Source organism: Anas acuta, chromosome 4, assembly GCF_963932015.1.
Source record: "Anas acuta chromosome 4, bAnaAcu1.1, whole genome shotgun sequence".
NCBI classification, from domain to species: domain Eukaryota; kingdom Metazoa; phylum Chordata; class Aves; order Anseriformes; family Anatidae; genus Anas; species Anas acuta.
The window spans coordinates 3157125-3176725 of NC_088982.1; the positions used below are offsets into that span (position 1 = coordinate 3157125).

Consider the following 19601-nt stretch of genomic DNA (forward strand, 5'->3'; position numbering starts at 1 on the left):
TAGGACACTACCCACTGTGAATCAGGCCGCTGGAAAAACCTCTTCAATGTATCCTTTCATCCTGATTTGCAGCTTTCCTACCTCTGTGGATTCTTTTCTGTGCGTAACAGAGGTGCAGAAACTGGATATTTTAATTCTTTGTCAACTGGAAGGGCTTGTAAAATACCTAAATGTAAAATTACTGGAATAAATGTTGCCCTTTGCAGCACAGTAGTCAATGAAACATTCCTGGGTATCTAGAAGGGTGTTACCTATCTCTTCTCCACAGGAGGTAAAAAGCTCTTCTTTTATTGAATTTCCTTCCTGACTTCAATTAACTCGTTCTGTTTCTAATCCAACTCTGTGTTTTTATTAACTTTGGCCTCTTGCTGGCCTCCTTTATTTTTTTTTTTTTACGTCAGGTGCTTACATCACTTACTACGTTTTACTCGATAAGCTCACCGCAGTAAATAAACAGCAGCGTCCTATGAACTTTCAGAAGGGAAATGAATGAAAAGGTAGTCAGACAAATCTAATCTGCAGGGTTTGAATAGGGCACTTCACATTCTGCTGAGACTTGGCATAGAGGCTTGAATGGGAAGTGTGTCCTCTGCGCACAATACACTGTATTAAAAATATCCTGCATCATGTCTGCGAGAGGAGGGAAGTGTTAAAGGCTTGAAATCTTCAGGGAGCAATAAATAATTTTGTCAGTGCACCTGTGAAATAACTCTGTGGTCCTAGCAGACCAGTTCTCTCACCTTTGGACCCCCTTCATGTTACTCCTGTCTTTACCTTTGCTGGGAATCTGCCTCCTGTTTATTACCACTTGTTAACTAACATGAGGCAGGAGCAGGCTCCTTGCAGATCAGAGGACTGGAAACTAAAGTTTTAGTCTTGATCTCTTAATGTTTGTCTTAGAGCTATAAACTGTCTTGTTTTGGTAACTTTTGGTAACTTTTGCAAGGTACCAAAATTACATTGCATAGGTACTGACTGCAGTTCTTTCCCAAGGTGGGTACATGTCCTGGCCCCCTGTGTGCTTCTCAGAGGAACATGGCTTTCAGCCAGACAATTTTGGAGCCCTTCTAGGTGGTGAACTCTTTAGAAGCAGCACGTGCCCAGAGCCTCCCTGTTCCCTGGTACAAGGGCAAAAGAGCTGCATGATACTGGGTTGTTTTTTTTTTTCCCACTTCCATACTGCTTAGAGCAGCAAGATTGCACCTGGGGCATGCAAGACCTGCTCATTTCTCCGAACTGGCTAAAACTTCCAAAAAATGTTTCAAAAGTGATAATTCTGGGTCTTCAACACACAACCACTTTGACCTGCTTGTCTAACTGGAATGTAAATGTTAAAATTCTCTGCCTACTCCCCTGTCTGTACCCTGGGCTGAAGATCTAATTGAAATCTTCAGCAGAGCAATGACAGCCCCTCAGGGTTATATTCTAATACTTCTGCTTCACCAAGCAATGCTGTATCTTGCAGGGGGCAGTATTTTCCCTTAACTGCATGTTGCTACTAAGCTCAGGGGAATAATATGGATTTTCAGAGATTTGGTTCATCATCTCTAGCACAGGTGAGGCAGGGAGTTTGTGCTTGTGGACTGTGTGTTTCTTGTAAGTGTTCTGTAACATCTATATCCACTACAGGTATTTCATAACAGGATGCCCAAGGAATAGTCAGGGCTTTGAAGGGAAGTGTGAAATTTCCCTCACTATGCAATCTGTGCATTCCTTTGGAGCGTTGCCAGTATGGTTTATCATTGTATATAGTCCTGTTTTGACTGCTGCTTGTACCTTGGTAATCACATTCACAGCTTAGGAGGCAGATTTTTTCTATCTTTGTTGTATCGACTGATTCATTTGAAGCAGATTAATATTGAAACTAAAATCTTTAAAGGCCCTGGAAGTATATTAACTTTCTCTGTTTAAGAAGATGTCTTTTAAATTTACACTTTTAAATGATTCATCATGCAGCTTACACTAGGTAACAACTGGCTTATCTGCTTGGGAGTAATGATAATGAGCTTCTAAGTACTACAGGCAAGAATGACTCTTTTTAATTTGTTGGTATTTAATTGCATTCCCCACAGCTCCTGAAAACAGGAGAATCGGAATGCATCATTAATGCTACAGAGCACCAGTGCAGAGGGACCTGCTGGCAGGTATTTTCTTTCGCAGATCAGGTGCCCCGTAAATAAGACCTACATGCAGGAGGATTGTTAGTGCTGCAGAGAGCAAGCTCCTGACAGAAAGCAGCAGGCAGCGTTCCTGCTGCTGATCTGGCATGTGAGGACTCGCAGGAGGATTGCATTAACAAGGTGACTGCCACATGCAATATTTATGAGCTTTGTACCTTTGGCTGCCAAGGTACAGCAGTCATTTCTGCCAGGCTGGGTGCTCTCAAAGTGTGTTTGAGTTTGCAGCTCCTTGCGACTTGATGCTGCACGCTCTGAACCACACGCTTGGTATTAGGAACACCTAGAAATCTTTGCACCCTTGAGTGCTGTAATGCATATTTTGAAGGGCAATCAGCCTGCTTCTTACCAACAAGGCTGTTGTCTGCTTGAAAAATCAGCCGTGTGGGGTTTCTCTTTGAGGCAGTGTCTCAGCCAAACACTTGGAGCTTTCACCTATAACTTGACTACTCTGGTACAGTGTTGTGATGTCTTTCTAGCTGAGCATCTATTTGCATGTTAAGCAGTCTGTGATGGCTGGTAACTGCAGGATGCTTACTTCATCAAGCTGGATCCTATTAACGATCCCACTTAATCAGGCATTCAGACACCTCTGCAGAGTGAGCTGCGCAGCGTGGTGCTGGCTGCGATGCTGGGAGAGCACCGCTTTGGCAGATTTTGCTAGAGCACTTAGCTTTGGATTCAGGAGAACCTGTAAAAATGTGAGTGCAAGACTTGACCCAAGCTTATTTTTAGCGCTTCCTTTCAGCTGCTGAACGTTTTCCTGTGCAGTCAGCCAACTGTGGCAGAGCCCTAGAGCAAACCTTGTATAAGGAAGGAGGAGAGTGGGGCTGGCCAAGCTCTTTGTTTGCAAACAGAGGCTACAGGTGATGAAGACAAAGTGTGCTTGGTGTTTAACCTGACAGTGCAGCTTTTTTTAAGAACTTGATTTAAACTTCCATGGGCAGAAATAATAAAATATGACTTGTCCCCTCATTTGGGGAATGGAAATGCATTTTTGTATTGCAGTTGGTCTAACTATGGTAACACAAACCATCTTTGTAAATAACATGCATTTTTAATCAGAGGACAGGGGTCAGTATGCAGGCCAACGTTGCTATCCCAGGGCAGTCCCAATTTTTCCTGCAGCTCCCTGACGTAGATCCTTTTCTTCTTGTGTCTCTGTATCTGTCTCCTCCTCTCCATAACAACAGATATTTGAAGTCTTTAGATAATTCTTATATGCTCTTTTCCTCCTACTTTAATATTTATTTAACGATCCTCTTATGTTTTTGCAATAGTAGTACAGTGTAGCTTCTTACAGCTCTTTTCCTTTTCTCCCTCCCCAGCTCCTCACTAATAAATAGCTTGAGCTGCACCATGAGCCATGCATCCTCTGCTGTCCAGTTGTTGTTTTAGGTGCAAGGTTAGGGGAGATGATTTCGAAAGGCCAAGTAGCAAAGATAGAGCAGCTGGCAACAGTGATGGTAAGGACTGTGAACCTAAAAAACTCTGCATTTCACCTTAAGTATCAGAGGTGTGTAACTATGGTGCGTCTTTACTGGAAACATCCCATCCTTGTAGCACTATCTCACCTTGCATCCCAAAGGATTGGCTTGAAGAACATTGGTATTGTCCTTGTATAAGAGAGAAACCTTGTTTAACTGATGTTCAGACATGATGTCCCTGGGCAATCGTTCTGCTTTTGAATGTATACAGTTTATTTAGGGCTGAGTGTGATTTGCTTTCAGAAAAACAGGCTTCCATAACCTGTCTGCTTCGTTTACTCTCCTGCAGGGCACGCCACTTTTGAACTGGGAGCTACGTGGATCCATGGTTCGCATGGAAACCCAGTCTATCATCTAGCAGAAGACAATGGTTTACTCGAAGAGACTACTGATGGTGAGAGAAGTGTTGGCCGGATCAGCCTTTACTCAAAGAATGGGGTGGCTTATCATCTTACCAACAACGGGCAAAGGATCCCGAAAGATGTGGTTGAAGAATTCAGTGATTTATACAACGAGGTTGGTATTCAGCTGCTCTGCCAGGTTTGCCTGAAACACTAGCAGCCCTTGGCATTCCAGGTACTGGACAAGGGTAGAAAACCAGTCATGTCTTGAATTTCTTTTCAAAAAATCAACACTTAGATTGTTCTCATCTACTTAATTATAACCGATTTGTCTCTGATGTCTGCTTAACTCACTGTTGTTAGGATGAACAATCTTTCCACATTTGTCATCAGTTTAATCACTTCCAGCAGCTATTGCTGGTGAGATCCAGTCATTTGCTCTAGAAAGTTGCTACTTAATTGAAAGGGTAAAGGAAGGATCAAATTACTAAACAAAGTAGAACGCAAAACCGTAGCAACGACCAGCTAAATATTGTAGCCTGCGACATTTTATTGACGTTATAAATACCTTAGTGTGCAGGGTAGTATGCCAAAGTCAGTGCAGTAACATAGGAATTGCGAGCTTTATTGCATCAGGAGGAAAAGAACATCTTTTCTGGTAGATTCAGACCAGCGTTGGCTTCAGTTTAAAGTTATTCTGACTTCTTTTGCTCGATGTTTACTGATGTCCTCTTCCGTTCAGTGTAGATGAAGGCCTCAGTATGTGACAGCAGAGCAAAACATGAAAAAAAATCAAACATAAAAAATATGGAAGTAGAACCTGGAAATACTAAACAGAAAACTTCAAGATGGGAATGGAAATGCACATTTAGTGGAAATATTAAGCTCTGCTGAAGAAGCTGTAAGTCAGTGTTAGGCTCTTGGACAAAAAGGGCCAAGTTTACTTTGATGTAGGTAGGCAATGCTGCTATTGATCCTAGTGTTTCTTCAAGAGGAAAAATGAGGTTTCTTATACTGATTTGTGTGATGAACACGTGAGATAGACAGGTTGGTATTACTTCCATCTGCTTTCAGTAGCGATGTTTAGCTTCAGGCAGAGTAAAGAGAAAGAAGGAGGCTTGCTGAAGTTAAGTATAATTATTGCCAACATTCTTTGTATGTCATTTATGAAGTATGTTTAGGGAGGTCGATGCAGAATGTCTAGTTCTCCTTTTTACCCACGTAATATGACCTCTCAGTGGGTTATTTAAAACACAGCCAAACATTATTATTTTCATCAGTTTGTAGTCACGCCTTGAACCCTTCAGATTGTCATCTGACAGCGAACTTCACTCGTATTTGACACATGGCTGAACACACACTAGATTGAGGTTACTCTTGGATATTTTATGTTTAAAAATATGTCTGAGAGCATTTAGGAAACCACCAAGAGAAAAATCTGAAAAAAAGAGGTTTTTCAGGCTCTGTTTGTAGCCTGAAAAGAACTATGAAGAACTGAACGTGGAGCAGGAATGTGGATTTTTTGCTTGGAAAGACTTTTAATACTGTGTCCTGGGGCTCAGAACAGGAATCTGTATGAGATGGCGTAGAATTATTTCAGTTTTAGAGAGGAGGAGTAGGAATTTCGAAGAAACCCATTGTGGTAGGAATTTAACGAGTTTTGGAATTCAGCATGGAATTATTTAGGAATTCAACGTGGAAGGTAATTCTTTCTGGATGAATGCAGGTAGAGATTATTCATCTGAACAGTGCTTTCACATTACTGAATCAAAACCAGAACCACAACGAGCTGGAAAAAATGACAGCTAAGACATGTGAAGCAAGATTAACAGAAAATAAGAATAGAAGAGAGAGGAAATAAGTGAAAGTGCTGCAGCGAGCAGCATTACTTATGTAAATGGAACACCACCAACTTCATGCAGTGCTCAGTGATCATCCTGACTTAAAGATGATAAGAAAACCTCCAGCAAAGGGAGGGTGTCAGAGGCAGGCAGGCTCTGATAGAAGAGAATACAAAGATGAGAGCTACTTAGCTTTGAGATGCAGCCGATAAGATAAAGGCTGTAACAAGGTGCCAGTGTTTTAAAAATGATTAATTTGGTAAATCTACCCTTCCTTTTAAAGCAAGAGAAAGGGGACAGCCAGTGACATGAGAGAACAACACATTAAAAGTTAATCTTCTTTACGCAACACATAATTAGCTTATCGTTGCTGCAGGATATCTTTATCGCTAGGAGACAGAAAAGGATTTCACATTTATGGATTGTAAAAATGTCTACAGCTACTCTGCAATAAAAAAAAAATAAATATGTAGGGGACAGCTTAAGCCAAGAAGAGGACATCAGCCAGCCTCTAATTGCTGTTGCTGGGGAGGTGCTTTCTCTGTAATCCATCAAAGTGTGCTGGAATTTCTTGTGGGGCAGCTTACAGTTTTGTTTAGCTTCTTGTCCCAGCCTCTTTGGGGTGTCAGATTGGCCAATCTTTAGTGATTTAAGACAGTAGACTGTTTGTTCTTCCCTCCTCTGTTTAGGAAAAGTGGGAATTAAGGTGGTCTATGCGATCTCCTGAAAAACACCAATTAAAAAGACTGTATGAAGTGCAAGTGCCGCAGTAGGCTGGAAGACAGAAACATGTGCAGCAGGCATGCAGCTTTGGGAACCTTTTCCTCTGGCATAAATTGCAAAGAATGTTTCTGTTTACATGTGCTGAGTCAGCCTGCTGCATTTCTGTTTTTTTCATCCCCCCCCCATCTTTTTATTTTTTTGCTTTTTTTTTTTTTTTTTTAGAGTCCATTTCCATTCCATTCTTGTTATTATGGGTAGAAATCTGGTCTTCAGTTCTGTCTCTCTGCATTTTTGAGGTGGGATTTTTGGTGTTACGACATCACGAAGCTGTCCAGCATAAACAGCCATTTTACAGATCACCGGGCCCTGAGGTCAGGCTCCTGCTCCTGCTGCGTAGGAGCTCCCAGCCCCTTCTCAGAGCCTTGGGCAGCCTGCTGCTAGCAGTCCCAACGTCATCTTGTGTCATCTCTCAGCCTGCATCTCCTGTAGAAGAGGCTTAGATAGCACAGGCTGTGACACAAACAGCCCTGACTTGAGAAAAAAAAAAAAAGGCAACAAACACATGATGTATGTGAAGCCTAATCAGGGACTGGCATTACCAGTGGAAAATGTAGTCCTGAATGAACAGGGGCTAAATTTGTCACGGGTTCAAGTGCCTGCCTTCCCCTGCACAGCCGGCTCGCTTCCCAGGCACTCACTGCTCTCCTCTCGCTGCAGCTGCTGCCGTGTGCTTGGGCCCTAGTGCATGCCTCCAGCTTCTGCACCTGCATTTCCCTCGTCCCAGTTATCTTGTCATTTGGACACCCGATTCAGGGCATGCGAAATGCAGATCATCTCCCTTGAGCGTTTCACTTGTGTACGTGGAGTCGCTGAGGCTGGAGCCTGCCAAGGTGAGGTCTGGCCCTCTGCACGCTGAATTCCCCTGCTGTGAAAGGCCGAGCACCCCATTACCACTCAGCTTCGCCTCACCAGTTCATTTGGAGAGTCCTTACTCTTTTCCAGGCACTTATCCAATCTTTTTTTTTTTTTTGTTGTTTTTTTTTTTTTTTTTGGCTGGCTTCTGCTTCTCTCCAAGTTTTGCTTCTTTTTTGTTTGCAGTAGCCTGGATTTCTAATAGCTGTGGGGATGCCTCACAGAAGCCTTTATTTGGTTACGAGGAAGCTGAGCAGGCTTCATTTCGGTAGCAGAAAAGCTCCCCACGAGAGGCTGCCTTGAGTGAGAAGCCGGTGCACTGAATCGAGGGCAGTCAAGATCTATCATCAGCTTGTGACTGCGCTGACCTGAATCCTCCAACATGAGAGCAAAAACGAGCTGGGGGAAGGCCTCCAAGCCCACAAAGCAGCTCCCTGGATTTCCAACCACTGGGAGAAAAGGCATCAAGCCTGCTGTTGGCAGAACAGTTCTCCAGACACTGTTGTTTTGAGATTATCCTTCAGAGACTTTGTGTTGTGCAGGGCTGGCACTGCTTAGGGTCATTTGGTCACACCTCAAAGGGGCAAAAGCTGTGGAAGGTGGTTCCCCGGGGGGGTGATGTCCATGCCACGTGTTTATAATCTCCCCACTTTTCTCTCCACTCCTGCTAGGGTAATTTGGGGATCCTGTGGCTGGGAGGGATTTAGGACTCTGCTAATTATCATGTCTGTGTGACCCACAAAGAAAAGGGACAGGAACGTGGCTGCTGAGGGCCGTGTCCGCAGCTGGGAAATGTAAATGGGGCCAGCCCATGTCAGAGTTGCCCTTCTGTCACTGCCAAGTCCTCATTTTCCTCTGCAAACAGGTATTTCTGGCCAACTCCCAGATGCTTCTGAGGGGTGGTGAGTTTGGCTAGTTAAATACAGGTGAAAAATCACTGCTCCCAAGGGTTTCACAGTGTAGCAGCCAGCCTGGTTTAGGAACTGTGCCTCTTTTTACTGAGGCTTCTCAGTAGGGCCATGGTCCCTAAAGGCCCGCTTTACAGGAACCCTCCCTTTACCAATTGGCTAATTAATGTCCTCGTTATCTGTCAGCTTCCTCCTGTGTGCTGCAGGGTTTCTGGGGGAGGGCTGCAGCCGAGGAACCACGAAGATTTCCCCCCTTCTGCTCTCCCCACCCCATGCTGGGCTTCGTGCCATCCCCGATTAAAGCCTGGCCTTGCCGTATGGGGGAAGCAGGCCCAAAGGAGGTCACCGGTCCCTCCCTGCCCTATTGCACTGACAGATGTCTCGCTTGGTAACAGCACGGACCTATCTCCATCAAGGTTTTTTTTTTTACTGACCGGGGATTAAGTCACTCGAGTTTTTAAGCCAAACGAGAAAAAGACAATGCTGCGGCTCGTCACCGGCGCTGCCAGGAAGGAGTGCGGCCTGGGATGTGCTTTCCTGACCTCCTTCGGTTCGGAGAAGCTTCTTTATTTAGATTTGTGCTTCCTAAGGGACTGCCTCTTCCCGTGGTAGAGGAGCACGTAGGTGGTAAACACGTGGAGGTGGAAGCCTGTAGGTAATGGGGAGAACATCTTGGGGGAGCCCACCTTCCCTTCACAGACCCGTGTTGTGGATGCCCCAAAGCTGGTCAGAAGGAAGACAGAAAAGCCAAAGTGGATCCGTTTTAGGATTATAACCTTTCAATTGGCTTTAAATCATGATTACCTGGCTTCTGACTGATGGGATGATAGCAAAGGCTTGGTGTTCACAGCACAGGGATCGGGGTCGCCCTACTCTTCTCTGTAGGGCGATGGAGAATCCAGTGGTTAATAAAAACATACCCATGGCTCGCTTATCCTTCTGGCCAAGTGGAAGCTGGGTTTTAACACAGCTTTGCTTGTCTTGTGAATGCCTTATCTGCTTAGAGTGTGCAATCGGCTTAGGGAAGCTGAGCTGTGTTGTGCTGATGCAAGGTCTGTGCAGCTTGTGCTTGCTGGAAGTGGTCTGGGCCTTGGAAATCAGAAGACTTGAGAGCCATGGGATGCTGAAACTGCCAAATTGCTTTTGGCATTGTGAAGCAGAGAAGACATCATTTCCTTTCCTTTGCTGTAAGCCTTAATTTCATAAAGGGAACTGGTCTCCACCTTTCTTACCTGGAAACCTCCTTGGAAAGGCTCCGTGTCCAAGTCTGCAAGTCTCGTATGTCTTCAGCAGTTCCACTCATTCTTCTTGTGATTTCTTCTCCTCTGCTCTTTCAGTTTATTTTTCCCTTTTCTCCCTTTTTCACTTATTTTCTTCTTCCATTTTCTTTGTGTCCCTTGCTTACCCTCATCTACTGTCTTTCCTCCATTCACTCACAGACCTGCTCTCTCCTGCTCCTACAGCTCCTGTCCGTTTTCTCTCAGTACCTTCCCTTCCTCATCATCCTTCCAGTCTACCTCCTCAAATTCACTTTACTTATAAAACCCCAGAGAAAATCAAGCTTATGGGGAGCACTGTGATGGGAGTAAATGAGAACACGGTTCATAAGCCATGTCGAAAGAAAATGAGAAGATCTAGGAGACTCTGAAGGAGAGCTAGCTTCCTACCAGGCATTTATATTCAAGCTGAAGTCCTCAGCGTGCCCAAATTATCTGTCTCCAACAAAAAAAGATCATAAATTTTAGTCAAACCATCTTTGACAGGAAAAACTCATTCAGCAGGGATCTTGCCTCTCTACTTGTAAGAGAACTGTGCACACCTGTGGCATGATACTGAGGAGAAGGTGACTCATTTTGGGCAAACAATTTATTAATGGGATGAGTTGCACTTCTGGGAGCCACCTTTTAAAAGCTTTGCTCTGTTAAAAGATTCCTTGGAGTTTTTACGTGGAAACGAAGGGCCATGATTCAACTGCAGGCTCTGCTGGGAATCCTGCAGGCTCAAGCACTGATTACTCCAGACAGCCACAAGCAGATGGCCAAGGTGGATAGCTGCTTGCTTGCTTTTAAATAGCTGATGTGGTGGAAAACAGGGGCTTAAAAAAGTCAGGATCTCCTTCAAAGAACATTGTCAGGAAGGGATCTTTTTGAAGGTCCTGCTCAGGCTGACTCTGGGTGGGGGCTACCGAGGAAGTTTTTGTTTCCCAGGGATCTGTGCCTATCTTGTGCTCATCAAGTAAAATGATTTAGCATACAAAATTCATTTTTTGAGTGTGTGTTACTTATTTCCTATTTTTGGGGGGACAGCAGGAAGCTAAATATGAAACTGATTTCCCCCAACCTGGTGGATTCTTGAGCATCATCATGAAGCAGTTAGGTTATAACAGTTAGAAATAACACCTAGCAAATCCAAGCTGTCTTTGTAGAGGTGCTCAGCAGCCTGCCCTTGCCTGGCTTGCTGCTCCAGCTGCAACATCTAAACAGCTGGCTGAATAACAGGCTTTCACTACGGAAAATAGCAGGACTGCCTCAGCTGGTCTTCTGCAAGTGATAGAACGGACACCCTTAAATTAATACGAACTTAATAGCAGCTTGTATAATGACTTAATGGTGACTAGACTGCTGCAGAGGTGAGTGAGGGTGATTATCTTTGCCTGGAGGGAAGTTTTGTTTTCTTCCTTCTGACCAGCATAGCTGTGGATGCAGCGGGACACGGTGTTGGAGCAGAGGGCACAAGAAGCTGCCACAGCTGATCTCTGAGGCTGGCAAGGGAAGGTGACCTGAACTTGCTGGTTTAGGATGGAGGAAAAAACATCCTGCTTGGGGCTTGCCTTCTGCTGTGATTCACATTGTCCACCTCCTGTCCTGTCTCTTGCAGGTCTATAACCTGACTCAGGAGTTCTTCCAACGAGGTAAACCAGTCAATGCTGAGAGCCAGAATAGCGTGGGCGTCTTTACACGGGACGTGGTCCGCAAGCGTGTCAAGGCCGATCCAGATGACACAGAGGCCGTCAAGAGGCTGAAACTAGCCATGATCCAGCAGTACCTTAAGGTGTGTGTGCACGTCGTGGCTTATTTGGTTTTGCTAAGGGCAGACAAATCTTCAACCTCAGACACCTCTCAGGAATTGCTTTCTGGGGGCTCTTGCTGCTGGGGCAGTTCCTGTTTGTGTCGACAACTTCTCCTCTTGAGGCACGTGCTAAGACTGGGGGCTGGAGGAATAATGCATTCGCTGTTTTTTTCTTATCTTAAACTTCCAGTTTTCTAATTAGAAGGGGATTTTCTAGGCCCTGTTAAATTTTCTAGTGTGATTTAAGGTTTTCTTATCAACTGAAGCTACTCTACTGTCAGCTTGTTGTAGTAATGCGCAGTCTTGTGCCTTACACCTGGGACTTGATCCTGCCTGAGTATCTTTTACCCTCTTCTGCCTCTGCCCATATCTCAGACACCAGAAAAAAAAACATAGCTTCAACACTAGTAATTTGTTGAAGAAATCCCTGGAAAGCATTTTGAAGGTAAAGCAATAAAGCCAAAGGTAGCTTGTATAAACCCATGTCCTAATCATCTTTCCTCACGGCTTCCCTAGTTCTTTTTATCTCCTTGATGCCTTGGCCTAAATGAGATCTCTGTGGGATGAGGACTTAATGTTGCATCAAGCACTCCACAAGTAAAGTGTAACAGTCCTTCCTATTTCAATTATAATGACTTAAAGGCTTATGAAATGAGGCAGGGGAGCCGGGCGGCACTCTGTGACATGGTGTGTGGTAGGTGGGAAGCTGAAACACAGATAAAGACCTAAAGAGTCTCTTGCAGGAGGTCTGTGATAAAACTGGGATTGAGCCCAGGCATCCTGAAACTGTTCTGATCTCCCAGAATCCTAACCCCAGAGCTTGTCTGCCAGGGCATCTCCAGAGCTGCTACACAGGGGCTGATTATTTTTTGTGTTATCCCCACGCAGATGATGCTAGCCATTTGATATGTCTCTGTTTTTTTTTTCTGGTGGTTATTTCTGTGGTGGCTACAGGTTGCTACAGCCAGAGACTTTCTGCAACTCCTGCAAATCCCTTCTCATGTGTAAATACCTGAGAGCAACAAAGCTGCTGATACTTAAGGCTATCAGATCAGAGTAGCAGCTGAGAGAGAGGGGATTAACTGGTACCTTTTGTTGAATTACAGGCTTGGTAGTTGCGTGTTTTTCTCCCTCTTAACTGGTTTGCAGTTTTCCTTCATGGTTGAAATAACCCTCTAGCTGTCAGGAGCAGCCTTTGAACTACTTTGTACAACTTTGACCTGTTCCTAAAAAGCAGCCTGACTCCTTTGCATGATGTCTTAGCTCAGCACAGAGATTTCTTCCCTGCATCAGGGTGCTACACACAGTGAGGGTCTGGGCTTGCCATGCTTCCAAACACTGTCATGAAAGCATGAAAAGGCCTGGAAAATTGGCATGGGACTGTAATGTTCCCTTTGCCTAAAATGTTTAAAGAATTACAGTGTGAGAATCATTGTGACCTGAAGATTTTAACATCATTATGTCTCATGTATCAGTATTGTCATTAAAAAACTTGCCATGAGACAGACCAAACTTTCTGCCTTTGTTTCAGGGATTGGTGCCAGCTGCTTCTATGCCTAATGCTCTCGTTAACATTAACCTACAGGGCCTGGATCTAAAGTTTGGATAATCACACCAAGTGAACCAAATGCAGGTGTCTCACGTCTTGGCATTTCTCTTTCCTGTCTCCTTCGGTTCCTTCTGTGTTGGGTGCTGCCACCTCCTGCAGATCGTTAGCTTGCTGATTGCTGTCTGACAGCATGTTGAAAGCTGCAGGCAGCATAAAAATTGCTGCCAAAAGTTTTTCATGGCTCCTCACAGGAACATTTATTGACATTGGGAAGAGCATCCGATTATCACAGCTCCAGCTGCTGTTGTAGGAGCACCAAGCAGCAAGTCCCTGGCCAGGGCTCTAGGTTTTCAGATGCTAGGAATCAGTCAGAACTAACCCCCTGCCCTCAGGAGCAGACACATCATCTCCAAAAAGTGGCTGATGGAACCATGACCAGTACAGCCAAGGCTGATGCAGCGTGTGACCATAACAAAGTGGTTTGTCTGATTAGAAGCAAGGCTGAGGGATAGATTTCATCAGGTCTTGCGAAACACTTCTTTGCTAACAACAATAATGCGGTTTAAAAGGGGGATTCAGGATTCCCAGCTTGTGAGTCTGCTCTTTTTGCCCTTGCAGTGTTGAGCTGTGGCAGAATGACCCTGTGGGTTGCTGTGTGGCAATGTCGCTTCTGTCTTGCTTTTCCTTAGGTAGAGAGCTGCGAGAGCAGCTCCCACAGCATGGACGAAGTCTCGCTCAGCGAATTTGGGGAATGGACCGAAATCCCCGGGGCTCACCACATCATTCCTTGCGGTTTCATAAAAATTGTGGAGATTTTGGCCCGCTCCATTCCCGAGTCCGTCATTCAGCTCCGCAAGCCGGTCAAGTGCATCCACTGGAACCAGTCGGTCAGCAAGGAGATCGAGAGGGTGGCCGACCACAACAGTGACCTCCCCGAGGAGGACAAGGGCTCCGATGTCTTCGTAGAGTGCGAGGACTGTGAGTTCATCCCAGCCGACCACGTCATTGTGACCGTGTCCCTGGGAGTCTTGAAGAAACGCCACGAGAGCCTCTTTCACCCCCGCTTGCCCGAGGAGAAAGTGATGGCCATTGAGAAGCTAGGAATCAACACGACCGACAAGATTTTCCTGGAGTTTGAAGAGCCTTTCTGGAGTTCTGAATGCAACAGCATCCAGTTTGTCTGGGAAGACGAGGCGGAGAGCGAGAGCTTGACTTATCCCGAGGACATGTGGTACAAGAAGATCTGCAGCTTCGATGTACTCTACCCGCCGGAGCGGTACGGCCACGTGCTGAGCGGCTGGATCTGTGGAGAAGAGGCTTTGATCATGGAGAAGTGTGACGATGAAACTGTGGCGGAAACCTGCACCGAAATGCTACGGAAATTTACAGGTCAGCCATGCTCTGGTTCGCTTGGGGAGTGGAGGAAGAGAGGGAGCGTGGGGCTTGGGTGTTGAATAACCATTAGGAAGGAAGTACGCTGGAGGAATTTTTAGTTCTTTGGCATATTATGTCCCTGTGAATGGGCCGGGCAAGTGCTTCCAGCATCCCTCCTGCTTGGGTGTGCCTGGAGGCTATTTATACAGAGGAGCTGATAACCAGCTCAGGAAGTGGTGGGCTGAAGTGCTTGAGGATCCCACATCCTCTGCTTTATTTAATCACAAATTATACGCAATTGTAAGAGGAGTGTCCTCCAGATTAGATGCATTTTATGCTATTCTAGGGACGGGTCCCGTGATGAACCTATTTATATCTGCCTGATACTCGTGTAAGCCAAATCTCAACGCCCAGTGAGTTTCCAGCCTTGCCTCTTGTCCAGTGACCTCCGTTTAATCAAAGAAATTTTCCTTCACAAGTGCAGCTTTCCCCTGTGCTTACAGACCATTTGCTGCTGACCATGCAGGGATCTAGAGCAAGGGACCTGGAAGCTGAGGACTACTCACCTAATTGACTACTGCCAGGAGAGTTTTTGCCTTTTATTACTCTTTTTAGAAATCATAGGCTAGCCTGCGTGTTCCAAACCCCTCTTGCAGGGACCAAAAGGGAATCCTTGTCTCGGTCTGCTCAGTGGTGCATTTGTGGAGGATGCTGAACCTTGTGGCTCCCCCGCAGCCTGCGGCAAAGCACAATGAATCAGTGTGTGCTGGGCTCTGGGCAGCTCCTGCTTCCTGAGCTCTGTGTTTTCAGCAGTGTGAGTTATCCCTATGTTACGTTGCGGTAGCACAACATACACAAATTCATTCCTCCTGGCCCCAGCAGGTCAGCTGCTGCCCCACAGAGGCATGGCAGGAGGCCCTTCTCTTTAGGGCCAAGTATTTCTAGTGCTGACATCTCCCACAGAGTACAAACAACCTCGTTCTGTGGCAGCTTTTCTTGCTTAACCCCCCTTTTTTTTTTAAAAAACAAAACAAAACAACACTTCAATTTACCCATGGGACTTTGTTTTTTGGGGTCTGTCTCAGCTTGGCAGATGGGAGGATACTCTCCCTCTTCCTTCTTGTGCTCCTTTGCTGTTGTTATTGTTTGCATGCGTTGGATGTCCTGGGATTTCTTCCTCCTGGGATGGAAATATGCTGGCACTGGCTCACCAATACGTGCTGCACTTGCTGTTCCAGCTGATACTGCACCTGGTCACTGTCCATCAGGCTCTTCAGTGGTGTGAGCTCTCTCTCAACCTTCTGCTGATCCCGGGTTATCTAACCCTGGAGAAATTCAGGCTGAAAAGTGCAATGAACATTTCGTTCACGAGCTGAGAGATCCCCTCAGCTGCTCGAAACCGCAGGAAGAAAGCCTGTCCTTGGAGCACACATTGCACAGCGTGACCTGTTCCACTTTCTGCTGGAAAATAAACTTGTTGCTTTGTGGAAAACCTTTTCACCTGACTTCCAGGATGGCCTTGCTAAGGTAGCAAGGTTTACCCCTTACCCTTGCTCCCCTGTTTTCCTTAGGGACTTTGCAGAAGAAGCAGTACCTCGAGGCTGATGTGGGCCAGGTGCCAGGCAGCCTGAAATAACACAGGTGTCTGTACAGCAGGGAGCTCCTCTTCTTAGCAAACGATCATGTTTTGAAGTCTTCAAAACAAAATGTTCTAGAACTGCCATCGGCAGCAGCTTTTTTTCCAGCAGTTTTGTTTGGAGAGGGGAATAAAGCAACCTTTTATCTGTGATCCAACTGTAGTCATTCCTGAAAATGCCCGGGCCCCTCTGGTCCACATAGCCCCACCAAACCCAGCTTTTAAAGTGCTTCCCATCACCCAATGTCATGTTAGTCAGCTAGCTCAGTTGGGAGACTTGTCCCTAGAGGATCCCAAGCTTGATGGAAGGAGAGCCTCTTCCTTAAGGTCATTCAGGGCTCCCACTCCTCACCTGGAGCTCTGGGACATCTTCTGGAGAAGACTGAATACAGAGAGGGCCTTCTGCTCAGCAATGAAAACAGGTTGTATGAACCTATCCATTCTTTTAGACTGGATTTTACTTTATTCTGAGGATTTCTCTGTAAGAGGAGGTGATATACCTCTGTGACCTCAAATTTCACTCGCAGGTTAGTGCTGGGGCTTATCTGGCTCTGCTGTGAAAAGCTCTCGGGATTGTTCTAGCCTAAGAACCATCGACAATTACAGCTCTTCACAACTGGGTGGCTGAAAAGCCCAGCATCCCTGTAAATCTGATTAAACGGGATGCCTTCAGACAATTAGAAGTCTTGCTCTGGTTTCTTCGTTGGCTGAGCTCCGAGCGTGAGAAGCCAGAAGGCAGTAATTGCAGCCCTGCTCCCTCTGAAGGACTCCCTGATCTGTCAAGCTGAGGCTGGAGACGCCCTGAGGAGTCCTGCCTCCACCTGGATTTATCTGCCATAGCTGCACAAGAGGGAGTCAGCAGCATGATAATACCTGTCCTCCTATTTTAGTGAAGGCTGAGGTCCTTTTTCAGGCTTTTTATCTCCGTTTGGACAGTGAACGTGTGCTCAGCTCTTACAGGTTTCCACATCTATATTGATTGTTGCTTCTAACTCCAGGCACATGTTTACCCATCCATTTAACAGCAGATTGAGAAAGTCCAATTAACGATGTTCCTTGAAAGAGTCTGGCCCTGCCGGTCTTTGTGGTTCGTGTCTTGCAAACACGATCACAACCAGAGCTTCTGTTGTGTGCTCCTGTGAGACCTTTGACCAAGGTCTTCCCATCTGGGTGCACCTGAAATGGAAAGTCTCTTTTTTTTTTTTTGTCTTAGAAGCAGCCGGATGAGAACATGGCCAGTGTTATGGCCATGGTCAAACACGACCAGATCATTTAACTGTTTAATGCTAGAGAGGTGCAAAGCTGTTGGTTTTACCAGTCTGAACGACTCCTGTATTAAATAGTGATGGATTTGTGCAGTTGTTGGTTGGGCTGCTGACCCCACAAATGCTTCTGTTAACAAATTTCAGTCTTTTAGATCTCCTTATCTGTCAAGCCGTTGTCTCATTGCTTGTAACTCTGTGTGTTCCTACCGCTAATCATCTTTATATCAGCACCTTACACGGTGACTCCTGTAGCGAAAATCTTCCAGGTATCTTGGCAGGGGAACATGAGAACACGTGCTAGCTGCAGAAGAGGCATCAACAGCCCACCGCAGAGACTCCTTTCATTTGAAAATACAGCGTGTGGTTTGTTTTTCTTTGTAGTGCAATGTGATGGATGACTGCTTTGGCCCTGCCTGGTGCTGTGCATTCATGGTGTGTTCTCCTGGGCTTTCCCACAGCCCTTCAAAATCAAACGCAGTTACTTATTTCCTTGACGCGTCTGAGAGCTCCCTGTTCCCTGACTCCCCTGGGCTTTTCACTTCCATCCCAGGCATTCCTGCTTTGATCCTTCTTGGAGGAGCGTCTTTTTAGAGGCTTTGTTATGCTAAGGTCTTACTCCTGAAACAACATCCATTTGTAAGATGTGTTTTGTTTGTAGGGTGTATTTGTTTGCTAGTCCCTGCCATATTTTGATCTGCGGGTTAGTGGTTGGAAAGTGTTCCCGGTGTGCTCCAGCAAGCCATCCAGGTGCCTCTGCTGTTTCCAGTGTTATATTTCTTAGCCCTCGTAGACTCACCGTACTCCTAAAAGCAGTAGCTGGACCAGGGAAATAACCTGCTCCTGATTTTAAGGAATGAAAGGCACAACTAATTCATTATAAACTAATTGCTATAACTAATTTCATTATAAATCATTGTAAGAGTCTCAGCTCCTACATACAGAATTTCTCTTCATTGCACTTCTGCTGTAACTTTTGGATCTCACGTGCTCCTGTACATTTGGGATGGGGACAGTTGCTTATGGTGACACTATTATTGATTCTCTCAAGTGCCCCTCACCTCCTGATGGGTTTTCCTATGCCCCTGCATATTGTGGATTTGCCTTCTACCTTATCTCTGCACCTTTTTGGAGGTGCACCTCTTACTGGACTATCTTAACATCCTGGTTAGGCTGGGCACCCAGTTAGCTACCTAAAATTGGGTGAGGTGAATCACACAGTCACCACCAGGCTTGCCAAGGTAAATGAGATGAGGAAACACTTTGTATTTTCACCCAGAATGTGTCCAAGCTTTCCTGGAGCTCTCCAGTCTTGCAGGGACATCTGTGTTTTAAGGGTCTTTCCCAAAATGGAAGGCTGCAGGTGAGATGACTGGAACTGAAAGGGATCCTCTTTCTGATATTTAGATACCTGGAGCTCAAAGACAGAAAGGAGATCTGGTTTAGGGCCCCTTCCCTGTATCCTGCAGGCTCTGCCAGGATTTATTTCCAATAATTTCCAACATGCCACTCCACAACATGCATTGATGTTTCCTTGGACGTGGTCTCACTTTTTCTCTCCTTCTGCTTTCCACCCAGGGAATCCAAACATTCCGAAACCTCGCCGGATCCTGCGGTCCTCCTGGGGCAGCAATCCCAACTTCCGTGGATCCTACTCCTATACCCAAGTTGGGTCTAGCGGGGCCGATGTAGAGAAACTCGCTAAGCCACTGCCTTATGCTGAGAGCTCCAAAACTACTGTAAGTATGGCCCAAATCAGCTCTGTGGCAAGAAGACTAACATGACACTGGGCACTGGGTTTTCTGGGACGTAGGTTGAAAGAGACGATCTCTTGAGGGGCCTCCCATAGCTTGTTTTCCATTTTTTTTTTATCCATACCCCTTTGGACAAATGATGTATAGAGAATTTTACCTCCTTAGTGACTGGAGGTCACTAAGGAATCCCAACACCTCAGGGATTCCCACCTCTCTCTCCGAAAGTATCAAGAGCTGGGCATCCACGTGGCTTTTGGAATCATGATCCCTGTGTTTAATGTATGTTGACTTACTGGCCAGTCAAAATTCCTTAGGAATGCACAGTTTATTCTGATTTAAGGCATACATTGAATATTTAACATTAAATACAAAACCCCTGCTAGTGGCTAGGTCTGAACGTTTTGGAGATGCATATCAGGAAATCCTGCTGTGTTGGCAGTAGAGGGTGAGGGAGATCCAGTCCTTGGCATAGGTAGTGGTGGATGAATGTACAGCCTTCAAGCAGCTGTTCAGTCCATTTCTTCCACCCACAGCCACCCTGCAATTTTGTTCAGCATGGAAATCTGTT

At 45.6% G+C, this 19601-nt stretch overlaps 1 protein-coding gene and 1 long non-coding RNA gene across 5 annotated transcripts in view; one reads left to right on the plus strand and one right to left on the minus strand.

Annotated features, from left to right (window-relative positions):
- SMOX (spermine oxidase) overlaps nucleotides 1–19601 on the plus strand; it is a 47252-nt gene that overhangs the window by 26612 nt on the left and 1039 nt on the right. For all 4 annotated transcript variants that reach the window (XM_068679571.1, XM_068679572.1, XM_068679573.1 and 1 more), the window contains exons 3-6: nucleotides 3954–4180; nucleotides 11267–11440; nucleotides 13697–14396; nucleotides 18858–19018. In XM_068679571.1, the coding sequence (XP_068535672.1) occupies nucleotides 3954–4180; nucleotides 11267–11440; nucleotides 13697–14396; nucleotides 18858–19018 (1262 nt within the window). The remainder of the gene's footprint in view (nucleotides 1–3953; nucleotides 4181–11266; nucleotides 11441–13696; nucleotides 14397–18857; nucleotides 19019–19601) is intronic.
- LOC137855436 (uncharacterized) lies at nucleotides 6750–10248 on the minus strand. Its single transcript, XR_011095721.1, has 2 exons — nucleotides 9613–10248; nucleotides 6750–9261 (listed from the first exon to the last, which is right to left on the minus strand). It is a non-coding gene; the product is annotated as an uncharacterized lncRNA (long non-coding RNA).